This window comes from Sciurus vulgaris (genome assembly GCF_902686455.1).
Source record: "Sciurus vulgaris genome assembly, chromosome: 3".
NCBI classification, from domain to species: domain Eukaryota; kingdom Metazoa; phylum Chordata; class Mammalia; order Rodentia; family Sciuridae; genus Sciurus; species Sciurus vulgaris.
The window spans coordinates 183,385,488-183,404,219 of NC_136463.1; the positions used below are offsets into that span (position 1 = coordinate 183,385,488).

An 18,732-nucleotide genomic window follows, 5' to 3' on the forward strand; every position below is an offset into this window, starting at 1 on the left:
AGGAGTTGTGGTGTGTGACATGGGGACAGTCTCATGGGACGGAGCCCTGAACTCGTGAGGTCAGCATGACTCTGGTTGGTGTCAGAATTGCCCTGACCTGTGGACACCCTGCTGGTGTTGCAGAACTGGCCCAAGTGGGGGTAAGTCCCTGTGTGTGTCAGTGCTCTGTGCTGCGGGAGGACATGCAAGGGGAGAGGTTGGCCTCTCCTTAGCATGTGTTCCAGAGTAGGGGCCACGTCCTGGGAAAGGAGCACGGGGTCCTTGCCCGTTCCTGTTTCATGAGTGAACCTCCTTCCTTCACTGAAGAGTGAAACGGAGTGCAGGATTGAGACAGGCAGGCAAACCAAGGCTGGTTCATTCCTTCAGCAGGGATTTATGGAGAGCCTCCCGTAGCTGACGTTGCTCTGGACACTGGGGATGCACAGAGAACAGAGCAGACATTGTCCCTGCCTGAGGCGCTCCCACGAATGGGGGAGACGGGTGTGAAGAAGCAGTAGGTGGCTGGTGAAGGAGCGAAGGGCCTTTGGAGTGTCGGCGGGGATGTTTGATAAGAGGGAAGTTCTGGTTGAAAGGACCCTGGGCAGCCCTGAAAAGAAGGGAGTGAGCAGGCCGAGTAGACATGCGGGTTGGAGTTGCCACCCGGTCATCATCGTAATCTGGAGCAGGGATTGGCAAACTAGAGCCACAGGCCGACCCTGACCCTCGGCTTGATTTTCCTGGGACACGTCCAGCCCATTTGTGACTGTTGTCTATGGGGCTCTCCTGCCACAGTGCAGGACTGAGTCATTTGCAAAGGGGTCGACTGGCCTGGAAACCTAAATATGTGTACATTTCAGCCTGAGTAGTAGACGTCTTCCAAGCCTCCCCTACAGCAGAGGTTCGCTAAGAGTGTGCCAGGATCCCTGGCCATCCCGGGGTCCTTTTCGTGGGTGTGTGACGTGGAACGGTTTCCGTGGTCGTACTAAGAATTGCTGCTTCCGGCCCATGTGCTCTGAGGGTGCTGTGGAGCTCTGCAGAGCCTGTGTGTTGGACACTGCAGCAGACTGAATGAGGAGGAAACGGGGTGCGGCTGGCATCTAAGAGGCCAGCCACAAAAGGGCCTTGTGAGGATGTGAAGGAAGGCCTCTCTTCTGTTTCTGTATGTTTTGGGAGCTGTAGATATTTTTCAAAAGGGTGATTAATGTTGACATATAATGGCTTATTCCTGTTAAACACATTGAGGAAATATTTAACCTGGGCCAGATGATTCCTCCCGTAGTTCCCTTGTATAGACATAACTCACCTACACAGAGGCTTTGGGGTCCTCAGTTATTGTGGAGAGTGCATTAAATTTAAGGCACAGAAGTTCATTCATTTGGCAAGGTCTAACTTGTTCTGCATCACCTCCCCAGAAATCAGGAGGGCAAGGAGAGCAGGGGATCCTGTGTTTCAGTGTGAGAAGGGAGTCACCCCCCCCCCCGCCCCCGAGCATTTGTGAGGAGGGTGGTTGGAAACACCACCCTGGCTTTGGTTCTGTTTGTGCTCTCCTTAGTTTTTCCTTCCTATAAAACCAACCGCCTGGACTCAGCTTGTTAGGACCCTCCTTCTAGTTTATGAAATGAGGTACTGCCCAGTTCTAGAATTGTCAATAAAAGGGAACTGAGTTCTTTTCATGAAGTTTGTTGTAATTGGCATTATCTTTTGTCAAGGATAAAGAAATCTTGAGTCCAAAAGCAGCTCTAAAAGGAGGTCATTTTGTTTTTTCTTGTGAAGCTGCAGGAGGAAGTGGTGCCCTTCGCCTGAATAGCAGGCCTGTTTCTCCCCTGTTGAAGGGTGTGCATACCTGCTTTCTGTGGTCGGACTGCATGAGATGGTGGGTGGGCATTGTGGGTTGAATTTCCTCCCCCTAAAAGATGCGTTGAAGTCCTGATGCACAGCCCCTCAGACTGTGCCCTTATTTGGACAAAGAGTCATTGCAGATGTAATTAGTGAAGATGAGGTTCTTGCTGTGGTTCCTAATAGATTGATGTCCTTATAAAAACATAAAAATTTGGACACAGAGACAGCAGATTAGATGATGCTTCCATAAAACCAAGGACACCAAAGACTACCAGCAACTAGCAGAAGCTCAGGGAGATGTCTGCAGTAGATTCTCCACCCCAGAACTAGAGGGTGCAAACCCTGTTGTGATATTGGTCTCAGATGTCCAGCCTCTAGAACCGTACGACCAATTTCTGTTGTTCATGCCACCTGATCTGTGGTATACTGCTAAAGCCACCAGTTTGTTTGTTTCATCTTGTAGGAGGACATATCTCCAAGTGCTATCTTGCCACCATTTATATTTCCACATTTTCTCTCTTCTATTTTTCTACCTCCTCTTCTGTCCTTTCTGCTCTTCTAGTATTTTCCTCCTGTTTCCTAAGGCAAGACAAGATGTTCTGTTGATTGAAAAATTTCCAGAGCTATTTGGACCACCAGAATGTCCCTTCAGTTCATGCCATATTGAGTCCAGCTGCCTGGTCACAGCTTGGGATGGCCTCCATGGGACCTGTCTTCTGGCACACAGAAGAATGAATGCAGATAATTCTTGCAGCAGGTCTGGGACATCCTACCAAGTAGATGTGGCAACTGAGATTTAGAGAAGCCAGGCTGCCTGGCCTTGGGCAGTTTACCTCCAGATGCATGTGCTAGCTACATTGAACGCAGAGATGTTGTTCTTGGAGCATACATCCTTCAGTCTCTGCAGTGACTGGAGGGCAAGTAAGAGAGAATATTGAGTTCTGGGCAGAAGTAGTGGCGTCCATGTCTAGCAACCTGCTGCCCCTGCCAGGGCACATGGTGTTGGCTGGAAATGTCCACGGCAGCGCCCCTTGCCGAGATTTCAGCAGCAGCTGTGTCGGCATCAACGCTCTTCAAGTCTGACTCCTCAGCCACCCGCCACTCCCTCTTGTGATTTTATGCAGGTAACATTGCAAATGAGTGTCTCACCCTGCACCCCCAAGTCACTGTGTAAGGGTGTCCAGAGAAGGGGAGTGATTGGATCTGTTCTCAGGGTAGGAAGATGTAAATTGAACCTTGGAAAGAGTATATAATGGAGTCTGAGGAAAGAAGAAGATCCTGAACAAGAGAGAAGGGAAGCTGCTTTGGAGAGGAAGCAGGAGAAGCAGACCTTTGGATTCCTAGCCTGCAGGAAAAGTTAAACCATGGGCTCCCTGCAGGAAGGTAGATGGTGGTGTCCAGGAAGCTTTTGGCATGCACACTTGTGCCTGGTGCCGGCACCCAACATGAGTGTGGATATCTAAAGGGGCAACTCCCTCCCAATGGAAAGCCTCAGCCTATGCCTCTGTGGTGGAGCAGTCTCCAGAAGAAGACAGATTGCAGTGGGGGAGAGTGCCTGGCAGCCTGCACACGGTTCCCAGGGAAAATGGAACAAGGAGGTGGCAAGCATCGAAAGAGCCATAGGGAGTAACATCGTGGGGAAGGGCCAGCTTCATGGCTGTGTGAACTGTGCCAGCCCATGGGTCCCAGCCTCCCCAGGGCCTTACACTGACTGTTTCCATGTTGAAATTTGAACTAGGTTCCACCAGTTATGTAGCCCATCCTGTTCTGTGGGCCTGTATCCATCAGGTGTGGGGGCTGGTAGTGATCCTGGAAGAAAGCCTCATCGCAAGCTCAGGATGTAACAGGGTTAGTTGGTGTCCACACCCGTCTCTAAACAGAGTGCAGAAGACTGGGCTTCCTTCACAGGAGGAGAAATTAAGACAGGGGCAGACCCCAGGCAGGCTCAGGCTCCCTCTGCTTTGAGGGGAGCAGCCCATGGACAATATGCTCTCAGAATGTACTCTATGTCATTGCTTAGGCTGGTGTTTACACTTATGCTTTATATAGTGGCAGACCTGGCCCTGTAGGGTGGATACAAAATTCGCAGTCTATTTTTCAGGAAGGATTGTGTAATCATCTTGAGTTCAAGTTACACCTTACCACTATTACTTTTGACATCTGCTTCAAATACCATTCCCTGATCATTACAGTGATGTCCTGGTGAAGTAAATGCATGAAATAAGAAAGTCAGAAAACCAATCTTTGGTTTAGAAAAGCTAGCTTAGGAAAGACCTATTCTTATATACTTCCTACTACTCATGAATGCCATGTGAGAATTTAAAGAATCAGCAGACAGGGCCACATTCAGTAGAGAGGTTGCATCAGGGACCAACGTCAGCTCACTGGCACCCAATGTAGTGAGTGTCCAGAGCCTCCTGGGAACTGGTTGAAAGTCAAGAGGTGAACTAGGATGTCCCCAAGAGAGAGCTCGGGGTCAGAGAAGTTCTCCCAGGAACAAGAGATAAGATCTGTTTCTCCTCAGATGCAGGCACAAGGGTGGGCAGTAGTGGAAGGCAGGGATGGAGTTTCTGTGCTTTGATTCCTTAATGATTAACTCTGTAGTCCAATGACAGCTGGTTCTGGTAGATGGCTGTGTGACAAGACACTAAAGTCAAAGGAAGTCCTGAAGGTGGCAGAGCTTGGTGTGGGAAGTCGCCTGCTGCAGGCTTCAGTGCAGATGGCTGTGGGGCTCCAAGGGCCCCTGAGAGGGCTTGCAGTGTTGTTCTTGCTGTGTGTGTTGCCCAGGGCTGAGGGCAGGAAGGTGCTGGTGGTGCCCATGGAGGGCAGCCACTGGCTGAGCATGCGGGATGTTGTGCGGGAGCTCCATGCCCGAGGCCACCACACCGTGGTCCTGGCTCCAGAGGTGAATATTCATGTCAAGAGAGAAGACTTTTTCTCCCTGGAAACATATGCTGTTTCATATACGCAAGAAGAATACAGTCACCACGTAATGCACAGTCTTTTAGGGGCCTTTGAAAATCATCACATTATGAAGCTATTTGTAAAATCGGCAGAAGTTTTGAAAAATGTAGCTATGCTCTATTACAGTTCATGTACAGCGGTTCTGCATAACAAGACCCTTATCAGTCATTTGAATTCCAGTTCCTTCGATGTGGTTTTGACAGATCCAGTGTACCTCTGTGGGACCGTGTTGGCTAAGTACCTGGATATTCCTGCTGTGTTTTTTCTGCGAGCCCTTCCCTGCAACTTAGACTCTGAGGGCACACAGTGCCCAAACCCTTCGTCATATATTCCTAGGTTCCTGACAATGAATTCAGACCACATGACCTTCCTGCAAAGGGTCAAGAACATGCTGTACCCTCTCTTCTTGAACTACTTTTGCAATATTGGTTTTACTCCTTATGTGGACCTGGCCTCTGAGCTTTTGCAGAGAGAGGTGTCTTTGGTGGATATTTTGAGTCATGCATCAGTGTGGTTGTTCAGAGGGGACTTTGTGTTGGACTACCCCAGGCCCGTCATGCCCAACATGGTCTTCATTGGAGGAATAAACTGTGTCCACAGGAAGCCAATCTCTCAGGTCTGTATTGGTCCCTTTCCAATGCATGTTCTAGGCAGAGTACCTTGAAAAAGAAACTTGCTGTCCAGTGCTTACTTATCCTCTGGTGTCCCTCATGTTTCCTGTGTCTCCTTCTCCTAATCGTCTTCAGTGAGTTAAATTGTTAAGGTGTCTTTGCTCATGTGCTTAAAGTTTGCACTGACCACCGTGGGGCTGAGAGGCTGGCATGGGGTCTGTATCATGACTGACAAGCAGTGATGTGACTCCTAGGTGTATATTTGTCAGGGCAGAACTATCCAGGTGTTGCCATGTCCTCCCTGTGCAGCGGCAGAGAAATTGAGGAATGGACTGACCCACATGGGCAGATTTGCTTGAAGGTCTTTAGTGGAAATGTACAGCAACCAGCAGGTTGTGCTTGTTGACATAGTTTGTAATGGTTCTGTCTGGGGAGAGATGGAGAGGGCTCACAAAACCAAGCAATAAGTGGAGAGGAAGCAAACTACTATGTGTTCTACTTATGCAGCATGGCTTCATTAGGAAGAGTTAGATTTGAAATGCTTTGTCACCAGTGGATACTGCATGATTAAAGTTTGTAAATGTTCTGAGCATTTACCCAAATTGCCTAAATTCACTTCTCTAATGGAGTCACTGAATCTGCCTAATTCTCCTAGATATTTATATAACTAATATTTTTCCTGATGTAGGCCATATTTACTCAAAATGTAGTTTTTAAAGAAGTCTTTGGTGTGTTTATAGCAGCCAGGCTGGTGCAAGTATTGTTAGTGGTTGTTTCTTATGTATATTGCTGGCTATTATGTTTCAGTAATGTCCCTCATAATTCACCTGATGCCAATGATGCTACCCTGTTATTTTTTCATTACCAGTCTCTTTACTTTCACTTAGAATATTGTGAACATTTTAAATTCAATTTTTTAAAAACACCCTCCTATTTGGTAGCTTCTTTTGATGCTCATTCTCTTTATATGCTTAATTTTATTCCTCAACATTAGTTCACAGGAGCTTTTGATCCAGCATACATTTTTCAAAATGGATTTTCAGCTCTAAATTTTAAGTAAAATGCTTTATCACCTCTGTATATGGAAAACTTTCAATTCACAGAGGCATGAATCCAGAATGTCCTAATTAATTTTTAGGTTTGCTCCTAACCGTTAGAACTAGTCAGAGATCTTAAAAACCATGACCTTTGAGACACCTTGGTATGCCAGGCCTTTTGCCTACCACGGAACTCTTTCTGGCCATCTTCTAACCTATTGTGTTGCTATACACACTCAGTTTGTCCTGTGCAAAGTAGTGATTTCACATGCATCACCACTGAGACACTGCCTTCTCCTCTCTGTGAGTTCAAACTCCTGATCCCTCAGCTTCTTTGGAAGCAAAACCACCCCAGCAACTCCTTAATGAGCATGCTCACTGGTGTGAATCCCCTTTCTCTGCCAAATGAACTTGTTTTTTTAAAGCCCTGGAAGTCTGTTTTAAAACAATATTTTGCTTGTGTTTGTTTGTGTGTGAGAGAGACTGGATATTAAACCCAGGGTGTTCTGCTACTGAGTTCCATCCACAGCTCCATTTATTTTTCATTTTGAGACACAATCTTGCTACATAGCCCTGTGATCCTCCTGCCTCAGCCCACCAAGTTGCTGAAATTACAGGTGTGAAACAGCATGTTACTTTCTGACACTCTTGAAAGGTCAGTAACATAGGGAGCAACTGCACAGGTATCTCAGGGACTGTTCCCTGAAAATTGCTTCAATAGTCCCATGTGCCCATGAGATAGTGTTGAGTCCCAAATCCTGCCATGAGTCACCTGCATGTCATTCCATGCAGACTGAACTCCTAGGGCATAATAAGGTTTCAGACCCATCTCATACAGTTCTAGTTGACAACCAGACCACAGGACCACTCCGCAAAGAACTAAGAGCTTGCTGCTTTGTTAGCCTATTTCACTTGTCCTTTTGCTTTTCTGTAATCCATAGATCACAGGGTTAAGACCCTGGGTGATGGACTGTCCCAAGACAGCCACACTTTGGAGTGTGCTGCATGGTGCACTCTAATACATCTTTTTGGAAAAAACTGGTTTGCCACACTAATTGGATATCTGTCTTAAGCATGGCATGCGGAGTGTCATGGAGCCTTAGGGAAAGGCTTTGCTTCTTTCCAGCTTCTATGTAGTTGTAGAACCAAGTCAGGTCTGAATATAGTCCTGACATTAAAGAACTAGGCAGCCTAAAGACATTTACTTGAACATTTTGCCTTAATGCTCCTGGTCCACTCTTTTCAGTGAAAAAGGATTTCAGACTTCTGCTTTCCAGAATTTTGAGAGAAGAAATATACATTTTTTTAAGACAGCATGTTTGTGGTAATTTGTTACAACAACCACACAAAACTAGGTTCACCCATTTTGCTACATTTAACTGTTTTTAAAAAGCCAGGTTTAACATTTCATTTAAACAATGGTCAGCTCTTACTATATCATCAGTTTTATGTAAAACTTAAATCCATCTTTATTTTAAGCCAGAAATATTAATATGTATCTTTCACTGCTGTGTGTCAAGTAATTGAAGGTAAATGATATTTCAATGGCTCATATTTCAAACAATGAAATAATTAAAGACCAAGGTGCTGTAGTGAATACTTTTTTTCCTAGCACTATGAAATAATCATCATCTGCCTCTGGATTAAGTTTAATAAATAGCACAGTGCATACAGATATTTACAACAGTTTTAAAGACAGAGATTCTATTCGTGTAGTCCCAACAATAACAACAAATAGGTGTTGGCATGAACTGTTTATACATTCTTGGGTACAGCTGTTTTGAAAGTAGACTTCACTTGCAGTCTTAAAAAAAAGTCCTGCTATTCCTCAAAACATGCTTTAGGTCCGGGGGAATTACTTGGTGTCGATGTGTAGCAACTGCTCTCTGCCATTTATTACCAGGGACTTTAACTCTCCATCTTCTTCCACTTCCACTCTTTCTTGGCCATTTTCAATGATTCTTTTGGTGGTGACTTTTTTGCCATTAACTATTTCGGTGGAAGTTGACATGGACTTGAAGCTGCCTGTCCCACCACTGCCACAAGACATGGAGAAGGAAGAAAGGCCTCCATTTTCAAGGGAACCAAAGGAAGTAAATCCCGTATCAAAAGGAGAAAAACCACCCCCAAAAGCTGGAAAGCCACTGAAGGTAGAGAAAAGGGGTGCGGACCCTCTGCTTCCCCGGTTGCTTCTCCGACCCCCAAAAATGTTCTCAAGCGGGTCTCCGAAGAAGTCAAACGAAAAAGGGTCCCTGCCGCCGAAGAACTCCTTGAAGACCTCAGCAGGGTCGCGGAAAGTGAAGACGAACTGGAAGGGGTCCTCGAAGGGGCCTGCGCCCGCGCCGCCGCCCTCCACGCCCGCCTCGCCGTAGCGGTCGTAGACGTCGCGTTTCTTGGCGTCCGACAACACCTCATAGGCCTGGGCCACCTGCTTGAATCTCCTCTCGGCCTCCTCCTTGTTCTCCGGGTTCTTGTCGGGGTGCCACTTGAGCGCCAGCTTGCGGTACGCCTTCTTGATGGCCTCCGAGGAGGCCTGCCGGGGCACGCCCAGCACCTCGTAGTAGTCCACCATGTTGGGCGGCGGGCACGGCCCGTGGCCAGGGCACGGCGAGCGGCGCGGCTGGCAGCCGGGGCACGCGGGCCGAGTGCGGGCTGCGGCGAGGTCGGCCGACAGGGGCGCCTCTTGTGACGTGGCCGCCTCTCACTGGTCGAGGCCTCTGTCGACGCCGCATCCCAGAATGCTGTGCTCACCGAAGGAGGTGCTCTGCGGTGCCCCGCCCACCGCCCCGCCCACTCGGCTGTGCCCGCCCGCGCAGAGGGGCCGCGGGAGGGAGCCTTGGGGGAGGAGGGCCGGGAGGGCCGGGAGGGCCGGGAGGGCCGGGAGGGCGTGCTTCTGGAAATGCTGCGGGACCTCACACCCTGGCCTCTACCCTGCGAGGACCCTGAGGGAAAGGATGTGTTGACCGCACTGTTAGCCCAGACCCTGGGTGAGGGGCGGTGTGTGGCTGTAGGACTGCTGTTCTGGAACGTTTTGTCCTCAGGCCCGGGTGCTTTACTTGGTCCGTCTTGTATCTATCACTTGTATAAGAATCAAAAAGGTATATTCATTAGGCAGTAATAACAACCCTTTGCACACTAACATAAATCCCGTTCATATGTGAAAATAGTGGTTTTTCCAAACAAAATAATCTGGTGAGAAGAGTGGTGAGGTTTTACATTTTTCACATCTTGTTTTATTATCTGACTGAATAGTCGAATTCTCGTGTCTTCTTTTGCATTCAGTCTGTTTTGATGTCAGGCAGTGGGAAGCCACTAGTCATTTCCACTGTACACTTGTAAGAGAATGAGTGAAAAAGTCAGCCTCGTTGTCAGGGAAACTAACTTACTTACTTTCTCTCTCTCTCTCTCTCTCTCTCTCTCTCTCTCCTTTCTTTTTTTCATGGAGAGTAGAGGGTGTCTTGTTAAGTTGCTCTGCCTCAGCCTCTGGAGTAGTTGGGATTACAGGCCTATGCTACAGGCCCATCTTGGAAATAGTTTTGACTTTGTACATTTCTCCTTTAAAATTCTTGGGGATCCCCAAGGCTCCCCAGTCCATAGAATCACTGGTCTAGTAAGTCAAGCTTGTTATAACCTGTGTACTGTCTTTATAGTACTGGGGGTAAATTTAGGATGCAGAGATTAGTTCCACTGGAACTGCTGTGTCATGGTGGTTTTCTTTTTGGCATTTCTCAACATCTGAGTTCTCTCCATTTTCTCTCTGTTCTTTTTTGGGCACTGTGTTCCTTGCTTTGATCAGTTGCAACACACCAATAAAGTTCATGTAGTTCTAAGGGGAAAATGATTAACTAATGAACTTTCTAAGATTTCGGCATGAAGGATAATGAGTGGAACTGGGTGCATTCTCTCTCCAGAACAAACTGCCAACTTTGTATCACATGAAGTGACCCAATTTGAATTCCTGGACTTGGCACTTAATAAGCACACAATAAACATTAGTAGGCTGATTAGGAATAAAGTCCAGTATGAACAAAGCAACTTGGAAAAGTACAAAGCAGGTTTTGGGAAGGGCAAATGATCCAGGATGACTGGAGGGCACAGGAGAGAGGGAGGAATCAAGCAGAAGAGCTAGAGAGGACAATATTCTCGGGCAGGTGGCATGGGTCCATTCCAGGAAGTCCTGAAGGCAGGACGGTGGAGTATGGATGTTCTTGTGGGTCTTAAGAAGCTGTTGAGCAAGGTTCCAGAAGTAGTGGGTAGTGGGGCAGGGCAGGGAGCAGCTGATGCAGTGAGTCAGGACAGCTAGGGGTTGAAGGGACTGGGGCCTACAGCTACTCCTTGGGGAGCTGCCAGAGGGGGCTGAGAGGTGGTGGGAAAATCATCCATATTCAGCAATTACTTGCTTGGATTTGATGCTTGGTGAAGGGAGAGGGAAGTTGAGCTATACAGAACTTTTACTGAGTACATTCCATCTATAAGATTGTGGATGGGTACCTGGGTGAGACAGATTCCTAAACTGAAATCCTGCCTGTAAGCAATGTAGGTACTTATGTACAGTCTAATAGCACATCCAGATCCACAAACTGGTAAACAAGGAAAGGCAGAACAGAACAGAATGCTGCAGAGGTTTGAAGAGGATGGCTCTGTTTCCCCCTGAAGGGTCCCATAGATGATCTACAGGACAATGTATGTGTTTACATTGTTCCTTTAGTAATAAATCCCTCCATTCTGTTCAGATCAAAGGAACTCAGTGCCCCAAGTGGTGGAATTATTAATTGTGTTGGGATAACTTCTAGCTTCAGTTTAAAAAGAAGACACTTCCTTATGGGTTCCAGGGACTTTACATGAACACCTCACTCTTCAGTAGCTCCCAGTGCAAGAAAACATTGCCGCACTGCTTTTCTTCTGTGACCACCAGAGCATATCTCATTCTGCCCTGTAGTTCTCTGATTGTAAGTCTGTCTTGCCTGCTGGACCCCTCCTCATAGGCCAGGCCATCTCTACATTGGTTTTCTGGCTCTCATTTTGGCAGAATGCTTGGCACACAGAAGTGCTCAAATGTTCCATAAATATTCAGTGAATGAGGGAATTAGCAGTGGGGTTTAAGTGTCAGGTCTGCTCAGGTGCCAGGGCAGCAGCTTTATTGGGTCACTTGGCAGTGGTTGTGAGAGTGGTCGTGATGAAAGTGAATTGCCTGCCATGAAGATTAGGAAACAGTATTTACTGATCAGGGGAAAGTTGTAGTCTCAAACCTTCCATGTACATACCAGCCTAGAAAATGTCCACATGCTAGAGGTGTAGCTCAGTGGTAGAGCATTTGCTGAGCATGCATGAAGCCCTGGGTTCTGTCCCCAGTACTACATTAAAAAAAAAAAAAAAAAAAAAGACTCCAGTGCTCTGCATGATTCCGAAAAGTCATAAAATCATTACAGTGGCAACTGTGTGCCCCTTTGCTCTGTGTGATCTGTAGATGAACTGATGACTTTGGGACTTTGGAAGAATTATCACTCTTAAAGTTGAGCTTGGACTGCAGGTTTCATGATTGCAGATAAGGACACAACAAAGAACAAAAGCACTGCCACATCTTTCCTGCTTGCCCAGAACGGAGTGCTTACAGGTAGAGAGGAGGGCACATGTGCGCACTCATGCACCCCATGGGAGATGGGGCACCTGCTGAGGAAGGATGGTGGCTCAGGGAAAAGGGACCCTAAGCACCAGGACGAGGGGGCCCTGTTACTGCGTACCATGGGACACCAAATCTTTAAAGTTGGCAGCTTATCCATGACCTTCCTAGCACATCCTCAAGTGTGGGTGGCCAGTGATGTCCATGGAAGAAATGTTGGGATCTGTGCTTTCATCTGGGTCTTGTGAAGAAGAGCCACTGATCTGCACCCCCAAAAAGATGGCAGGATTCACTTATGCCTGAAAGAATGGTTTGCCCATTCTTTGGGAGGGGCATTTTGTCCAGCAACTACTATATACTCACTCCCAACCCTTTGCCTGGTCTCCTAGGGCACCAGCTTGTGCTGCTTAAGTACACTGTTCTTGGCTCAAATTTCTTCCACATGCCTTTTCTCTTCTTAATTTGATTGGGTAATGACCCAGGATCACAGCTTTTCTTCCAACTTCTAATTGCTTGTAAATTTCAATCAAGGGCTTGGGCATCATTATCCAGGGGCTGTTAGAGACCATGAGGAATTGCCAAGAGCAGGTACTCTGGGCACAGACCCCCAGGGCCTGGGTCTTAGTCCTTCCACTTAGCATATGCATGACTCTGGCAAATTGCTTTGATTCTCTTAGCCCCAGTATCTTTGTAAAGTGGGGGAAATGCTATCTGCTTCTACAGGACAGTTCTAAGGAATCCCATAGAGTATGTTATGGGGCATTTATATTAACAGGTCTTGGCACACAGTGTGCACTCGATAAGCACAGATTCTTATTGTGTGTTCACGTTTTCCCTTTGCCTTTGACTCAGCTGTTGGATTTCCCCTGAACCTTGGGCTAGTGCGATGAATACAATTGAACTTGCTTTAGTTTGCTTGTCTCTTTTGATTTCCTGTTTGTCAGATGTCCCCTGACTGTCTCTCTGAATGAGTACATGTCTGTCCTTTTAGATGCTCTCTGTGCACACCCTCCCTAGTGGATTTCCCTTCCCAGTGGCTCTCTACCCCAGCAAGACCCCCACCCCTGATCCACTTGGTTCACTTCTTTCTAGTACATTTCAATCTCCAAGTTCCCTGCTTATCAGTTTAAGTCATGAGTCTGTCTCTCCTGATGGAGCTTCAGTTCTCACAAGAAGGAGTCTCATCTGGGTTAGTGCCAGTGCTGTGCTGGACTCAATGAATAATGAATATTTGTTGGTTGAATGAACCAAAACCAAAACAAAATGAAAAACTGATAAAAGTGGTTAGGCAGAGCCCCAAGGGAGCATATTGGAGAAGGGGTTTCTTGAAGTCTCCATGGGCCAAAGGTGGGTTGGGTGTTGCATTCTAAAAAATTTTCTCTTTCTGGAAAGGAAGTCTACTTTGTCATGTAGTGGGCCTTTTTCCCCTGATTACTTTGGTCATGTGACATGATCAAACATTAACTTGGTGTATTGACTGGCTATTGCTACATGTGAGCAGGCAAGGTTGGACCTCAGGCAGCAGCAGAGGCAGAGGCAACATGACTGTAGCATCCCAGGGCGCTCATCCACTTCTCCTGGGCCTACTGCTGTGTGTGCTCAACCCCTCCGTGTCCCATGCGGAGAAGCTCTTGATAATTCCAGTAGATGGCAGTCACTGGCTGAGCATGGTCGGGGTCATCCAGCAGCTGCAGAAGAGAGGACATGAAATGGTGGTCATAGCACCTGAAGCATCGATTCGAATAAAAGAAGCACCATTTTTTTCCTTGAAGAGGTATCCTGTACCATTCCGAAGAGAGGAGTTACAAGACTCTTTTGCTGAACTTGGGTTTCAAACTTTTAAGAATGATTCTTTCCTGCAGTATGTGATCAAAACGTACAAGAAAGTCCAAAAGGACTCTGCTATGATTCTGTCCGGCTGCTCCCACTTACTGCACAACAAGGAGTTCATGGCTTCCCTGGTAGAAAGCAACTTCGATGCTGTGTTGGCAGACCCTTTCCTTCCTTGTGGTCCCATCGTGGCTGAGTACCTAGCTCTGCCTTCTATATATTTCTTGACTGCGTTGCCTTGCAGTCTGGACTCCAAAGCTACTCAGAGCCCCAAACCACCATCCTATGTGCCCAGGGCTATGCTTTCAGTCTCAGATCACATGACCTTCCTGCATCGAGTGGAGAATATGCTTCTTGCCTTGCTGGAGAACTTTATGTGCAATGTAGTTTATTCCCCTTATGCAACACTTGCCTCAGAAGTCCTTCAGAGAGACGTGACTCTCCAGGACCTTCTGAGCTCAGCCTCAGTCTGGCTGTTGAAAAGCGACTTTGTGAAGGATTACCCTAGACCCATCATGCCCAGTATGGTTTTTATTGGTGGGATCAACTGCCTTCACACAAAGCCCATTTCTCAGGTGTGTATTTGAGGGAACTTTACATGCCCATATTATTACAAGTACTTCAGGGCGAACATGCTGAGATAGTTTTCAATGTCCTCTTTTGTCAAATTCTGTCCTGTGAGTCTCCTAGACGTCAATGTTTCTGTCTTTGGTATATAATCTTCTGAGTTATTTCTTTATATCTAAGAGTTAAAGCAAGAATGTTTTAGGCATTTATTCTAGGTGTTTCTGTGGGTAGTTGTCAGTTTAATGCAGCACATATTAAATGCTATAAACACAGAGTACTGGCTTTGGGGCACCTTGCAGAGAACAAAAATGTACTTTCATCTTGATCAGGTAAGGCACTTGAAGTTTAACTAGTTCTTTGGCGTTTATAGATACTGGCAAGGAGAGTTCCATTTTCTAGGTGTGTAATAGGAATATAGGTACTATGGTCTTTCTTCTAATAAGTTAATTACCAGTTGGGTTCTGCCATTGGGCAGAAAGGTCATGAATCTCATTCTGCAGTGTGAAGGGAGAGCTGATGACCCCTGGAAAATCTGGCTCTAAGATTCTGACATCCTGTGACCCATTGGACAAGTGTGTGTGGACGAGGTGACCTGCTTGAGAAAGAATGAGGTATTACTGATTTCCTAAAAGTGAGATGATAGACTAACAGGATAGAAAACCTTTAATGATTCTCTTTCAGATAAAGGAAAAGGAATAGGTGAAATATCACCAAACCAATGGGTACATCTCAGATCAAAGGACAGAAATCTAGTGAGCTTGCCCAAATTACAGAACTATGAAAGAGAAATATGTTCAGTATCACTGAAAGATCAAAGAGAAAACAATGGTATTTCACATTCAGTTTGAAATTTAAATCTTTGGTGACAGCATGCATACTGGAAATTCCAATCAAAATGAAAAATCTTGTTTATAAATCTTCAAGGATCTTCTACACCACACTAGCCTTGTCTATTCTTGGGACAGTTCTAGTCTTTCCCAGCTCATGATCCTTGGCACACTGCCCCTCTCCATGGGATGCTGCCCTCTGAATTTGCCACCTCTGCCTGCTCATCTTTCAGGTCAGCTTCAATGTCACCTCCTTGGGTCTTGCCCTCTCCAACACAGCATTCTGTGTACTTCCTTCATAGTCCATCAGACACTGCTATAATTTCACTGAGATGGTTTCCCACTGTCTCCTCCATGTCATGAGCCAGGTGGAGGCATGTGTGACTTTGTGTCCCTCACATGCTGCCCTATGCATCATCCTTAACATCTAGCAAGTGGTCTGTACATGCTTGGTGTACATGAGCACCAGTGCCTGAGGCCAATGTACGACGGGTGCTTGCTGAATGTTTGGCAAACGAATGAAGGAAAACAGGTAAAAACTGAGAACTAGTTTCTGGGTGGGTAGTAACACCCAATAGTTCTTCATGTTCCTACGATTACATACAAATATCTGTAATTATATACATGTATATACAAGGTTTTAATTTATATAACTTTTGATGTTTGTTTTACAAAATAGCATAATATGTGCCTACTGATCACTTATTAGTGCTGTATCTACTTTTTAACTGCTTAGTCCTATTTCATGGTGCTTAGGTTCCATGGTCTATGCATCTAGCCATCTAACCTAGTTCACTACAGAGAAACATTGACATTTGTATTCTGGGACTTTTTGTTGTTGTGACTTCCAACAACAACTTCCTTGTTATTATCTTAACAAGGATCAAATAGTTTGCAGTTTTCCTCGTATTTATTCTATTCCTGCCTCATTTTCAAAGTGTGTCAGTTTTTTGTCACTACTGTGAATGTGTTATTTTTCCATTTCTCTCTCTAGCTAAGTACCTACTCATTATTCAGCTATCTCATCAAAATACTGATTTTCATGATTTTTTAAAAACAAGAATGCAGTCATTTTTTGATAAGGAAATTTTGGTTTCTTTCATTCCAAATTTCATGCCAAATACCAGAGCTGTTGAATTCACTCGAAGCCGTAAGAACAGGTGAATGATTCTGGTGATTGCAAGGATTCTTGTCTGGCTGCTGATTTTAGTGAAAACTGAGTTTTACCTCATCATCTTCACTATGTTTGCCACTGTTTGGGGGCAAATCATCTTTATTTAAATTATTTTAATCTTTAGGATGTTTATAAGAAGAGGTTGCTAAATTTTATCAGCTGCTTTTCAAGCATTTATTGATGTAACCATACTCCCCTCTACCTGTAAATTTGTAAAAGTGGTGAGCTGCATGGACTCCCTATTGGTGGTCCTTGTTTGGTGCAAGCATGCTTAGGTGTGAAAATATCCACGTAATTGTATCTGACACTAGCCTTCTTTGCCTTGTTTGATGTCTTAATCAGAAATCCAACTTTTTATATATTAATCTTGCCACTCCTGCATTACTTTTTCAAATTTCCCTCAGACCTCTTTAGGGCTCACTGTCTTCAGACTTTCTTTTTAAACACCATGGAGGGGACATTTTTAATCTGGTTATATATACTACTTTAATAGGTGAATTCTGCCTTTTTGAATCTGTGACTAGATTTGATTGCAACTTGTCCAATTTATTTTACATTTCATTAACTTTTCCATTTCCCCCCTTTTACCTGATTTTTGCTGGTCTGTCAAGTCACTTTTTATTTTCTCTCTGCCCCTTTGTTAGTTAAAATACTACCCTGCATTCCCATTCCTCTGGTGGCAGTTGTCCTCGTTCCGACCCTCTTGGCAGAAGTCCTGAACTTCAAGAAGAAAGATAAAGCCTTTATTCCATTAAGAGTCCCTAGAGAAAACACTCCCTGGCTTCAGCATGCCCTCAGTAGGTCTGAAAGAAAAAGAATAGTCGGACATTCCCTGAAAAAGGGGTGGGATTCAGGAGATCCCAGGTGTCATTCCTCTGGCAGGGCGAGGCTCTTTGTGGACAGTAGCCATTCAGAGACCACGGCCAGATGGAAGATCAGGAAGGCCAGAGACTTCAAGATGGCCGGGAAGAAATGTGCACGGGAGCAGGGGAATCTGAGTAGGTGAGGCAGACCAGAGGGTAAAATGGTGAAGTGTGAGGTGTCCAACACGTGGGTGCAGTGGATTCTTGAAAAACAAAAGATGTTTGCCAAGGGAAAATAGGGTGACATCCTGGAACGAAAGGACCCAGTAACATTCTGAAGTTCTTGTCTTGGATGGGGAGGTCTCATCAGAGTGGGGAATTCTTTCACTCTGGGGTGTGGGGGTCTCCTCCCTTTTGGAGGGGACAAAGGGTGGGAGAACCAAAGGTTATGTTCAGTTAACATGTTGCTTTGCTCTTTGGCCATGTCAGGGAAGTTAGGGCGAGGTTTAGGGGAAGTTTAACCAGGAGGTGATCAACCCCAGGTTTATTGAACCCCATAAAAGCTGGAACAGGGCTGGGCGCTGGCTGAGATGACACAATCTCTGCAGTTGCCCTGTTATCACCTGGAGGTGAACTTCCGTGCCATTTTAGTTTAAGTCCTGCTACTTAAGTGGATGTTTATGAACCTGGGGGTTTGATTTTGTGTTAATCACATCCTGCTGGTTGCAGAGTGGGTGTGCAAGAGTGTAAAGGAGAGGAAATTAGACTCTGCCCTTTCTCCAACAAGATTAAATATAGCCTGGAGGAGTGCCGGTCTTGGGAAGTGTGGGCCAGCCGTTGACAGCACTGAGTAGGAAGGGCACTTGGAAGTGGTCTGCCTCTCGCCAGGAAAGCGGGAAGGAGAGGGGGAGGAGGCATGTAGTCTTGATCCTCCGAAGAGGCATTTCAGAACAGCTGTGGTCAGGAGGTCCTTGCCATAGACCAAAAACAGGGTGATGGACAGGATGAGTCTGGCCCCTCTGACCTTTTTGGTGGGACCAGTGGATAAGGTCAGCTGCTATGATGAGCCAGAGGACTTCTGAAGGTCCCAGACTGGTGAGGGTGGGTGGGAGTGGGCTCTCCTTGGGAAGGCTGCCCAGTGTTTGCACCTTTGTGCCCAGGTCTTTGGTTGAGCTTGGCAAATGCTACTGCTCAGGTGATGTATGCCGAACCCTGTGGGAAGTCGTCTATATCTCACGTGCAGGTTGATCAAGGTCCTGGTTTTCTCAGCACCACGTCCCAGGGAGCCACTGGTTGTACGCAAACCTACCACTTCACAATCACATCGTTTTTTTTTTTTTTTTTTTTTTTTTTGGTGCTGGGGATCGAACCCAGGGCCTGTGCTTACAAGGCAAGCACTCTACCGACTGAGCTATCGCCCCAGCCCCCCTCGATATACTTCTTGAACATATAAAACTATATGGGAGACTCTCAGGGCAATG

The 18,732-nt window shown here is 46.1% G+C and overlaps 2 protein-coding genes across 8 annotated transcripts in view; one reads left to right on the top strand and one right to left on the bottom strand.

Moving 5' to 3' along the window:
* LOC306656724 (UDP-glucuronosyltransferase 1A6-like) overlaps positions 1 to 18,732 on the top strand; it is an 84,964-nt gene that overhangs the window by 60,764 nt on the left and 5,468 nt on the right. Inside the window, exon 1 of one of the 7 annotated variants that reach the window (XM_079132274.1) lies at positions 4,449 to 5,398. The exons of 5 other annotated variants lie outside the window; for them this stretch is intronic. In XM_079132274.1, coding sequence (XP_078988400.1) covers positions 4,538 to 5,398 — 861 coding nt within the window. In that variant the 5' untranslated portion in view covers positions 4,449 to 4,537. Of the gene's footprint in view, positions 1 to 4,448; positions 5,399 to 13,560; positions 14,456 to 18,732 lie in introns of those variants that run through there. One more of the 7 variants, XM_079132276.1, reaches the window with a different exon arrangement.
* LOC306656737 (dnaJ homolog subfamily B member 3-like) lies at positions 5,410 to 9,229 on the bottom strand. Its single transcript, XM_079132297.1, has one exon. The coding sequence runs from the start codon at positions 9,000 to 9,002 to the stop codon at positions 8,286 to 8,288; it is 717 nt and encodes a 238-aa protein (XP_078988423.1). The 5' UTR covers positions 9,003 to 9,229; the 3' UTR covers positions 5,410 to 8,285.